At 42.1% G+C, this 12424-nt stretch overlaps 1 protein-coding gene across 1 annotated transcript in view; it reads right to left on the bottom strand.

Moving 5' to 3' along the window:
* The window catches only part of LOC126457980 (uncharacterized), a 108471-nt gene that overhangs the window by 50154 nt on the left and 45893 nt on the right, over window positions 1–12424 (bottom strand). Inside the window, exons 7-8 of the mRNA XM_050094741.1 lie at window positions 6622–6786; window positions 1051–1318 (exon numbers count right to left, since the gene is read on the bottom strand). Coding sequence (XP_049950698.1) covers window positions 1051–1318; window positions 6622–6786 — 433 coding nt within the window. The remainder of the gene's footprint in view (window positions 1–1050; window positions 1319–6621; window positions 6787–12424) is intronic.

Below are 12424 nucleotides of genomic sequence, written 5' to 3' on the forward strand. Positions count from 1 at the left end.
ATGCTTCAAAGATTGCCACTCATCAGTGAAGAGTGAAGCACATTCAGGTAGGCCCTGAACATCTGCAAATAAGGTTGCTATTAAACATGTAAGGACTTTGGTGATGCAGGATAGACAAATCACAATCATAGAACCTGCAGACAAGGTTAAAATTAGTAATGGGTCCATTCATTCCATTTTAAAGGAATATTTTGACCTCAGGAGGATCTCAGAAAAGTTTTTGCCAGAGCCATTAACAACTAAGCAGAAGCAATTTCATTCAGTTACCACACAGGACTTGCTGGATACTGTGAACAGTAATCCCAACTTTCTTAAGTCAGTAAGTTCCAGTCACTGCAATGGACACATCCACCACTACCGAGACCCAAAAACGTGGGGCATGCCCACAGTAATGTGAAAGTCATGCTGACCATCTTTTCCGACTCCAATGGCGTGGTCCATCACAGGTATGCCCAGAAGGTGCTAATGTCAATAAGGAGTCCTACCAAGTGGTTCTGCGTCACCTTTGTGAAGCAGTGAGGCGTAAATAGCTGGACTCACGGGCAGTGAGCAGTGGGCAGCTGGGACCTTCACCATGAAAATGCACTTGCTCACTGTTCTCGATTAATTGTTTTTTGGCCAAACACCATACATATGTGGTTTGTCAGCTTCCCTATTCCCGTGAACTAGCACTGAGTGAGTTCTGGCACTTTCCCACACTGAAAACAGGCTCTGAAAGGGAACAGATTTCAGAGCAGAGAAGACATAACACAGAATTCGTCGGAGCAGCTGCACACCATACCAAAACAGGCTTACAGCTGTGGTAGCAGCATTGGGAGAGATGCGTAAAAACTAAAGGGGACTACTTTGAAGGTGACTAGTGTCACACAACTGTATCTGAATAAATATTGATTTTAGAAATAATAGTCGGCTATTTTTTGAACAGCCCTCATATTGTGTTCCAATTGCAAGACACATAACTATCCTCCCCCCCCTTTTTTTTTCTTTCTTTCGTCAACAAGACACTAAACATAAATACAGTGGTAGTACAAACTATACAAAAATCCATACCTGAATCAGAATCTAGTGCTTTAGCAAAAGGTCTGAAGTTCCAAAGCCTGCGTTTCACACCTCCACCAGAATCTTGGGAAGATGAGGCATGGCCATCAGAATTCTTTGACCCACTTGAACGATTGCTCCCACTTCCTTCACTTCCTGTATTACCGCCATTGATACGGAGGTCTCGACTCACTGCATAAAGAGCTTGAACAAACTCTTCTGGCGTACCACCACGTCCATTGTACATATTCATCATCATAAGAAAGGGGTCATCTGCATACTGAAAAATATCATAAGCACCAATCAGCTGTTTGAAAAAGCAGACAAATTAAGAGTTAAAAGTTTGCAAAAGAAACAAGACTACTCACATTATTAAGGAATAATTGGAGGTAACATATTAACTTACAACTGATCTTTTTTTAATCTTTGACTGTCATTATGCTATGACAAGTTTAATTAGAACTGATCAACTTGGTAACAGTGAACAAGCGGTTTGTTCCAGGCGTGTTCTTGTGTTCGAACAGAAAATTTTATTATGATATCTGATATCATTAAAAAAGAGAGAATAACAACACAAAATTGTGAACTTTTCATATCAGCTCAATTAATCACCTTTAAACTAACACTCCATAGATTTGAACGATTAAGAACAATTTTATTGTGTGTTCCTTATTCTGTGTAACTTACACAAAGAAATCATATGTTTTGTGTAACATTGCATTATTATAATCGCCTTATCATAACCACCATCACCACTACAACGACGATTACCACCACTACCACCAATCTCATATTGCGCCTCCCATCTCACTATCATAAGTTGTGACAGTAATTTTCGTAACTTTCATAATGGACTCCCATGCCCCACAAGGGATTGCATCAAGTTTCAAAAAATTCAGTTCTTACTCTTCTTCTTTATTTAATAAAAAATGAAGTGCCTGTCACAAGAATGACAATCACCATACACATGGAAGAAATTGTGCTGGGAACTATAGGATGGTTTTGTGGCATGAGGATATTTGATTGTACCCAAGTTTTCACCATGTGCAGGAAAGAGGAAGGAAAGATCTAAAGTTCCGACAGGACACACATGTGAGGAAGGACGGATGGATTCGGAGGTTAAATGTAAAGGTTAGTTGCTGGAAGGTGTTATAAATGTGATCTGGTGGACGGATAGTATGTAGAACAGTGTGTGGTGTAGTAACAGCAGCCATGGCCTGTAGTATACAATGTCACAAAAGTCAGGACCAACCACATTCGTCAGTATGAGCAAAGCATATACACAATAAAGGTGAGTGGGGAACTGTAGGAAAAGATGTGCAAGCTGACTCGGGGGTGGGGATTAGGTGGGAAGGTGAGAGGGAGGGGTGTCACGGTTGGATGGTGGTATGAACTGGGAGAGGCAAGATTCAATGTTCTAGATCTACATCTACAGAGATACTCTGCAAGCCACCATACGGTGCATGGTGTACCACTACAAGTCATTTCCTCTCTCATACAACTCACAAATAGAGCGAGGGACAAAAGACTGTCTCTGTGCCTCCATATGAGCCCTAATTTCTCGTATATTATTTTCGTGGTCCCTACGCGCAATGTAGGTCGGCGGCAGCAGGATTGTTCGGCAGTCTGGTTCAAATTACGGCTCTCTAAATTTTCTTGAAAAGAACACCACCTTCCATCCAGGGATTCCCATTTGAGTTCTCAAAGCATCTGTATAACAATTACATGTTGTTCGGACCTACCTGAAGCAAATCTAGCAGCCTGCCTCTGAACTGCTTCAATGTCTTCCTTCAATCCGACCTGGTATGGATCACAAACACTCGAGCACCAGCATTCTATATGCTGGCCTCCTTTACTGGTGAACCACTCCTTCCTAAAATTCTCTCAATAAACTGAAGTCAATCATTCGCCTTCCCTACCACAGTTCTCGAATGCTCGTTCAATTTCACATCAATTTGCAATACTATGTTTGACTGTGTGAAGTAGGACACTAATAGTACTGAATCCAAACATTACAGGTTTGTTCTTCCTACTCATCTGCATTAACTTACATTTTTCCACATTTAGAGTTAGCTGTCTGTAACTCATCACACTAGCTAGAAATTTAGTCTAAATCTTCTTGTATCTTCCTACAGTCACTCAACTTTGACACCTTACCATACACCACAGTACCATCAGCAAACAACTGCAGATTGTTGCCCACTCTGTTCCCCAAATCATTTGTGTATATAAACAACAGAGGTCCTATCACACTCCCCCGTGGCACTTCTGACAATGTTGGGATTAGGGTGGCTTTGGTCAGTGGCAAAGAAGTGTTTCCACTGTAGGGATATGGAGAAAGAGAGTAGGTTTTTGATAAGTCCAGCATGGGTAAAATTGGGTGTAGGGCTGAAGATTACATCTGTGGATAGGACAGAAACTTCTGTGGGACTAAGGTTTTTGGTGGGAGGTTAACAACGGTCTTTTGGGTTTGCTTGGGTTCTGGGTTTGTGGGGTGTTGGGAGGGAGTTTTGGAGCATTTGGTAAGCTGAAGAGGTCAGCTGGGCAGGGTGTGGGTGCTATAAGGAGTTGATGGAGGTTCACCGTGAGTAGGATGGGTGCTGATGGACAGTTGTGCCACAAAGCTGGGAGAAAGACTTCTAACAGTTTGCACATTTTATAGAGTGGTGTCTGGAATGCTCCTCCAGGTGTAGGAGTGCAAGATTTTCTGTTTCCGAGATGACATGTACGTGGTGACGATTGCACAGCAACAGTATCTTGTGGAGGGAGTAGAGGTGATTCTGGGACGCCTGCAAAATGGAGAGGTCAATTTTCAGTACCAGGTTCATGAGCGACAGGGACTGGCGGAATCTGAAAAGCTAAAGGTCATTGTGAAAGGAGGGGTGGGATCCTGAGAAAGGTATTTTTATGGTTAGGCCAGGGAGGGGGGAGTTCCACGGTTGAGACTGTAGTGGATTAGGGGCGTCCACTTTGATGAAAATCTCGCTGCCACTGGAAAAGACTGATTAAGGTGCCCTGGTAGGACGGATGCTTCAGCTCTAGGGAAGCACACACAAAATAAAAGTAAAACAGAATAGTAAATAATAAAATATATAACTCTACTTTGGTAACACTGGTTACAGAAATTGTAGAATGCAGGTTTAGCCTATCTGTCCTGTGTTAACTAGTTTTCCATGAACACAAACTAAATAATGCTCTCTGAATTAAAGTCGCAAGAAAACTATTCATCTGTCTTGATGTACTATTCGGAGGACGGTCCCAAACTAACAGTACTCAACTGAATCTCTAGGCAGGTGGATTCTGTCCATGCATGATAATCCTATTCACTGTTCTGTTTCTACTGAAGACTAACCACAATCTACCAATCGGCCATTGTTTCTGTCTCACTCGATGACTAGAAGACTTGAAGATACTATGAACGTTCTGCAGGAACTCCAAAGCAAGACTCAAACTAACTGACAACTTGCAACTCAAGACTTCTGTTTGTGTACAGTTATTTAAACTCGCGTCCCTCCTTTGGTAACACTGCCACTCCAGGGGGCGTGATTCCTGCAGTTATCGTGAATGGTTTGCACGCAGCGATGTTCCTGCTGCATAGAGACATCAATGGTACTTCTGGTACCAACTGCCGCAAATTCTTCTTGTGTGTCATTTCAGTACAGTGGATAGACAGCACTTAAGGAACAAGATGTGGGACTTGGTTTTAGACGGGGAAAGGTATACTTCTCTGAATTTGTGCAGAAAGATAGATCAGGAGTCCACTGCGGTAAGGATGATGTTAGGAAACAGGAATTGGGTAAGTGAAACGGTTAGATGCTTATCAGGAGAAGTGGGCAACATAGTGTGAGTTCATGGAGTGAATAGGACAGAAGAAATTAGGTTGGGAGCAATAGGATTGTTTTGTTGTGTGAGGATATTTGATCACGTGTAAATTTGCATCAAGCACGAGAAAGGAGGAGGGTTCACAGGTAGATGCCGTGTTTCCTGACTTCCGCAAGGCGTTCAATACAGTTCCCCACAGTTGTTCAATGAACAAAGTAAGAGCATATGGACTATCAGACCAATTGTGTGATTGGATTAAAGAGTTCCTAAATAACAGAACGCAGCATGTCATTCTCAATGGAGAGAAGTCTTCCGAAGTAAGAGTGATTTCAGGTGTGCCGCATGGGAGTGTCGTATTCACAATACACAGAAATGACCTTGTGGATGACATCGGAAGTTCACTGAACTTTTTGCAGATGATGCTGTGGTATATCGAGAGGTTGTAACAATGGAAAATTGTACTGAAATGCAGGAGGATCTGCAACAAATTGATGCATGGTGCAAGAAATGGCAACTGAATCTCAATGTAGACAAGTGTAAAGTGCTGCGAATACATAGAAAGATAGATCCCTTATCATTTAGCTACAAAATAGCAGGTCAGCAACTGGAAGCAGTTAATTCCATAAATTATCTGGGAGTACGCATTAGGAGTGATTTAAAAAGGAATGACCATATAAAGTTGATCGTTGGTAAAGCAGATGCCAGACTGAGATTCATTGGAAGAATCCTAAGGAAATGCAATCCGAAAACAAAGGAAGTAGGTTACAGTACGTTTGCCCAGTGCTTGAATACTGCTTAGGAGTGTGGGATCCGTACCAGATAGGGTTGATAGAAGAGATAGAGAAGATCCAACGGAGAGCATCGCGCTACATTACAGGATCATTTAGTAATCGCGAAAGCGTTACGGAGATGATAGATAAACTCCAGTGGAAGACCCTGCAGGAGAGACACTCAGTAGCTCGGTACGGGCTTTTGTTGAAGTTTCGAGAACATACCTTCACCGAAGAGTCAAGCAGTATATTGCTCCCTTCTACGTATATATCGCGAAGAGACCATGAGGATAAAATCAGAGAGATTAGAGCCCACACAGAAGCATACCGACAATCCTTCTTTCCACAAACAATATGAGACTGGAATAGAAGGGAGAACTGATAGAGGTACTCAAGGTACCCTCCGCCACACACCGTCAGGTGGCTTGCGGGGTATGGATGTAAATGTAGATGTGGAGGCTGTAAAGTTATGATGGAACAAATGTGTGACAATGGATGGGTGGATTTGGTGGTTGAATGTAGCAGGGAGTGTGGTTAGCTGCTGGAACATTTCATAACTGTGATCTGGATTACATATGGCACGCAGAATGGTGCGTGGCACCCCATGCTATAGGGTGTCACAAATATCATGCGCGACCATGTTGGCTAGCATGGGCAAGCGTATGCGTCACAAAGGTGAGTAGGAAAACATAGGAAAAGTACAATATCCAAGCAATATTGGAGAGATTTAGGCACAATTTAAATAAACAAGGTTGAGTGGAGAAAAAAAAAAAAAACAGAAGAAGGGTATAGTACTAGTGCAAGTGAGAAGTTACGTGACGTAGGTAACAGAAGAAGCATCTCAAAAAATTAACCAAATGAAAATTATAGTTTAATCTCTTATTCAAATAAACAGCAACTTTAATAATTAAAGAGGTAATAATAATAATAATAATAATAATAATAATAATAATAATAATATAACTATTTTCTTTCATGTAATCAACAGTACCTGCAGCTTGTTCTTAATTTCATTTTTGGTAAATCCTATATGTTGAGCAAATTTCTTCCAGTTATTGCCATCTGTTATTTGCAATGATCCAGCAAGCTCTTTCATAGCAAAAACTGTCCAACGTTCACAGCCCACTGGAGGTACAGTTTCAGCCTCAAGACCAGTCTGGAAACAAAAAACATTAACAGTAATGTACAAAAATACCAAAATTTGAGTATACAATCACAATGTTATTAATACATAACACTTTGTAGATATTCAGTTCTGTCAGTACTATACTTATGCCAAAATAATGGGGCGGCCATTAAAGATAGATACAGTGTAGTAGTAGTAATTTTTTTTTAAGGAATAAAGAACAATACCTGTAGTTTCATATGTTCTCTTACTTTCTTAATAAGTTTTCCAATGAATGATGATGATGATGATGATGATGATGATGACGACAGTCATACTTACACTGTTAAAAAAAAAATTAGGGGAACATGTGTATCAACATCCAGCATGTTAAATCTTTTTTGACCATGGCGGTACCTGTGGTCTTACTGCATGGCCTGAGATCTTCACTTTCAATGTAGGCAACGATTAAAATCATTCACTATATTTTGGCTGTGTTATGCATTACAGGTGACCCCTCACGAGGTGAGTGCCAGTGTCTCACTGTTTTCTACTGAGGTACACAGATAGCAGTTGTTATTTGTGGACACTGCATTCAACCAGGAACACATAATGCGACAACTTAATGCACTGCAAGTTGCAAGTGCAGCCTGTTTGATCCAAAATGGATGGACTTTTGGTCACGTTGCTGCAGATGCCAATGCCTCTCCATGTGTCTTCCATAGGTTGTGGTCACACTAATGGAAGACAGGTCAGTACAAAGGTGAGAAAGGCGAGTTAAATGAGGTTACCAATGCATTGCAAACCTATGTAAAGACCAACATCTGGCCATCTCTGCAAGACAATACTGGAAGGGCCACTAGAGCTGCTGTGCCTGATCAGACTGTAATGAACAGGTTACAGGAAAGGACCATACAATTCACACATCCTGTTCGAGTACCTCACTTGATATCATCATCTTGCAGCTCACCGTCAGTTATGCAATCGCATGTCAATTACCAATTCATCATCAGTGAAACATGTTATTCACAAATGAGTCCAGATATCCTGTGATGCAAGATGACGGCTGTGTTTAAGTGCAAAGTGTGAATAGTACCTGCCAAACATTGTCCATCAAATTGAAAGATTTCCAAGGTTGTGTAAGGGGGCTTGAGTGTTGACAATCATATATATCTTGTTATTGTCCATGGCCACCTTACCGTGAGGCAGTACATTGTACAGATCCTGTTGGATCATATGGTGGCTACTGTATACAGTGGTGGCCACAAATTGCATTTAATGCCAGGGCCTATGTGGCAGCCATCAGCAGGGATGTCTTCTGAAGCCTGGACATTGAACTAATGGAATGGCAGTTAGTCCCGACCTAAATCCTATCATGCATATGCGGGACATGCTTGACAGACATGATCATAGTCTTCCTGTTCTACCACGGATTCTTCAAGAACTCTCATGAGCTCTCATTAAAGAATGGGGATGGATACCACAGGGTGATCTATGTTGACTCATACAGAACATGCCACACAGGTATCAGGCAGAGATAAACACACACACAGAGAGGGCATACTTGTTATTGAAGCTCTCAAAGTCCAATGAAAAGCACCCAGGATAGTGGGATAAATGACACCTGTCATTGTCATTGTTTTTGACACCTGGCAGATATTTGTTTTTTTATGTAAATGATCGACGACATAATAATGTATTTCTGTGTACTTAATTTGTGCAAGATAAAGATATAATTTGGTAACATACCCAGTCCTCAATTATTGCTTAGTGCAGTATGGTAGATGCCCACAGTCATGTTCCTGTAATTCTTTTAATCAGTGTATTTTTGATGCTCAAAGTTACGTATCATGCAGTAGCGGATACTAACAACATACAGAAAGGGAAAATGAATTAACTAGTAGGATCCACAAGTGAAATAATGTTTCTGTAAGCAGGGATCTCTTTTAGGTTCTTGCATGTCTAATATCAGTACCAAGCAACACTACCAGAGGTGTAGTAGATCCATTATCACAACAGTCTCAAAAAGACAAGTGTACATCACCATCATCCACCTCATTTGTACTACTACAAAAACAATTACCATGTGAAGAGACAGTTGTACATTTACCTGCCATTATATTCATTTTTAATGGTGTGGTTTTCTTTTGCTGTAAATCTACACAAGAACTGAAAAGCAAGGTTTTTTATTCTTTTTTTTCACATGTTAGTATACTTTTAGGCCTACTTCTTTCAATACGAACTTTATTAGGGTTCTTTCTTCTTCCCTCTTCGATGAATATTTCTCTGTTTTGGATAACCCCTTAGCCTCACTTTTTACCTGTTCTGTTTTGCTTCCCTTCTGTTTTGCTTCTTAGAATCAAGTTCAGTTGGCTGCTTTTTAACATGCCACATTTTCTGTCTTTCACCTAGGTATACTGCCTTTCTATGTTATCATTACAATATTGCTTTACAGAAATAGACAGTAGTGATTACTTCTGCCTGTCAATGAAAAATTTGAATTTATCCCCATCTCTGAAGGCTCTCACTCATGTTGGGATTTTTGAAGCACAATGTCTAAATTAATGAATGAAAAATCATGTGGAGGTTGTTCCAGTTTCAATCAATACTAAGTAAGCATTTTTCTTCTGTCATCTTAGGTACTGTGATTGTGGAGTCCTTCACTATTAACTTCACCAATGGCCAGGTCATTCACAGAGACTGTCAGCCTAAGCTACGTCAGTTGCCATCAATCTGCATCCTCTGGCGGGGAGAGCTTCTGCAGGTAGGGACTGCACCGCCCTGTCAGAAGGGTTGGAAAGTGCGGACAGGCCAGCTCACTGGCAGTCTTGGTTAGGTCCTGGGGATGCTCACTTGCAGTTAATGTGGCCTGCTAATCAGTTGTCACTGTTTGTCTCATTGCTCTTTTGGCTTCAAGTGCCACCTCATCCTCATCACTTACCACTGGGATGCCACAACGCTGACAGCTTGTCATCTTTGGTATCATAATAGCACAGGCAATGATAATGTACACCAAACATTGCAAAGATTGTGGTTGATACTAGTGCCATACATTCATTCCTAGTGTGTTTCAGTTGCCTGAGACTGCAGTCGTGTGTGTGTGTGTGTGTGTGTGTGTGTGTGTGTGTGTGTGTCTGTTGTCTATTGCTGACAAAGGTCTTAATAACTGAAAGCTCTAATTGTGAGAGTCTTTTTGTTGCGCCTATCTGCGACTCAGCATCTCTGCTATATGGTGGGTAGCAACTTTCTTTTTAGGAATCACCACTCGACAACACAACAACTCCTCTGTGTAGTCGAACATATAACACATGGCAACATCATGAACAAAGCCACAGGGGCCATGTTCCTGAACATCGAAAAAGCTTTCAACCATCTCTTGCACAACAGCCTTATACGCAAACTAAGCGAAGCTGGTTTCCCAGACGGACTCGTGCGTCTCATACAGTCATATCTCATGAACAGATGTTTCAACACTGACGTGCAGGGCAAACAATCAACTCGACATGGTAGCCAGGCTGGAGTACCCCAGGGAAGCATCCTAGGGCCCATCTTGTTCAACCTGTACATTAACGACTTCCCAGCAACACAAAACACAACGCTAGCCATCTACGCGGATGACACAGCCATCCTTGCACAAGATTGGAAACCATCGAACATTAATTCACGAATACAGACAGCACTCAGAACTGCCAAGCCTTGGCTGGAGCGATGGCGTATTAAAGTAAATGTCGACAAGTGCGAAGCAGTACTGTTTACATGCAGAGTGAAACTACTGCGCAAACATCAACACAATAGACAGATAACGTTACATACACACCCAATATGTTTCCAAGAGAAAGTCAGATATCTTGGTGTCTGGCTGGACCAGAAACTTACATGGGGGGACCACATCGAATACATTGCCAACAGAGCACACGCAAGGCTCAAACAACTCTACCCAATGTTCAACAGGGAAAGCACAATGAATAGGAGGATGTCGAGGTCCATATACATGACACTGATTAGACCTCTGATGACATACGCAGCTCCCGTCTGGGGATATGCAGCTCCTACATGACTGCACCGCATGCAGATCATACAGAACAAAGTGCTATGAATCATTAGCAATCATTAGCAACGCACCGTGGACCTTCACGAAGAATACGGCCTTGAAACCCTCAAGGAAGTATTCAAAAAACACGCCACACAACTACACAGGAACTCAAGACACTCGAACAATCCTTTCATCCTTACTCTGGGAAACTACGATCACAACCATAGGTGGAAGCACAAGTGGCCAAAGACACTACTAGCTAGGGCATAGCCACCTATGGCAAACTAACATACACCAACAAGCGACAAACATCAGCAAGCCCCTGCATATAAGCAATGCTGACTGGAAATTACCAGCTGCTATTAGAGCCGACCAACAGGCCACAGCAGGAAAACCGACGAGCTCGCCCACTGATGCAAAAACAATTCGCCAACATCACCCTACACTGTGCATCCGATATATGACCTATCGGACACAAAAACGATGATAAACCTAACTGTTGCAGGTTACTGACACTGATCGAGAGTTCAACACCGGCACACAGCAACAGCCACCGAGCAATAGCACCGCACAATGTCAAAGGTATCGACATGCATGATACCCTCTACTAACAAAGCCTACCCTTGCACGACCTATCGCAGACAGCAAGACATCCACTACTGTTCTTACCACCTGACCTATCGCAGAGGTTTTTTTCCCTTGGCTCTTGCCTTGGCACTTTTTTTCCTCTGCCCTTCAAAATGCTACCCTTCGTTCGACTTCAACCCAATCTACCTCCAGATGAGCAAGTATTAATGGTTAACCTTAACCAGACGTACGCAAACATTGCAGTACCCACATCCTACGACACCTCACTTTAGTGAAAACTAACCCTTATGCAGAGATGGCAGTAGACCTTTTGAGTTGGCCATCATGCCAGTGTGGGCATGGAGGGGATCCACCTCTATTTAAAAAAAAATCTTTTTCATAATAATGTTACATTCCATCCTGGATTTTGCACTGTTTGATTAACTTGCACATTTTGCCAAACAAAAGCAACCCTGGCTCCTGGAGGGTGGCTAATGGCACAACAACTGGTGAATCTGAGGAGAAATTCCAGAAAGTAACAAAGCCTTACACATGATTATATCAGTGACACCAAAAGTGATAAAGTGTTGCTGAAGCTGCCTCTTGCAAGCCTCCCAGCCTTTGGACACATCGTCGTGAGGGGGAAAATTGGCTGGTGCACCAACGGCATGGAAGCCTGTATAGTCAACGTGGCTGACAATTTCTTGATAGCAACCATCACAGAAGTGAACACCACACTCATCGCCAACTGTGTCATCATGTTAGACACAATCAATAATGGTGCCATTTAGAACAAAAGTTTTTCCATCCACATTCAAGTAAATGACAAACTTAGAAATGGTACAATAAACAGCAGAAAACAAAATAGAGGAGCATCAGCTGCACTGTCTTTATATAGAGAAGGGCTCCGGTAGGTGGCGTGGTAGATGTTGGTAGGTGTCGTGCCATGTGCACTGGTCTTGTGACCCACTTCAAAGCGGCCTCTGGTGGCCAGCCCATATAGCTGCCACTGACAACCATTTGAATTGTAGCACAACTGCAGCCTGATGCCACAGTACATATCCTGGTGTTGCATACAGAGTTATAGCA

This window comes from Schistocerca serialis, chromosome 2 (assembly GCF_023864345.2).
Source record: "Schistocerca serialis cubense isolate TAMUIC-IGC-003099 chromosome 2, iqSchSeri2.2, whole genome shotgun sequence".
Classification (NCBI taxonomy): domain Eukaryota; kingdom Metazoa; phylum Arthropoda; class Insecta; order Orthoptera; family Acrididae; genus Schistocerca; species Schistocerca serialis.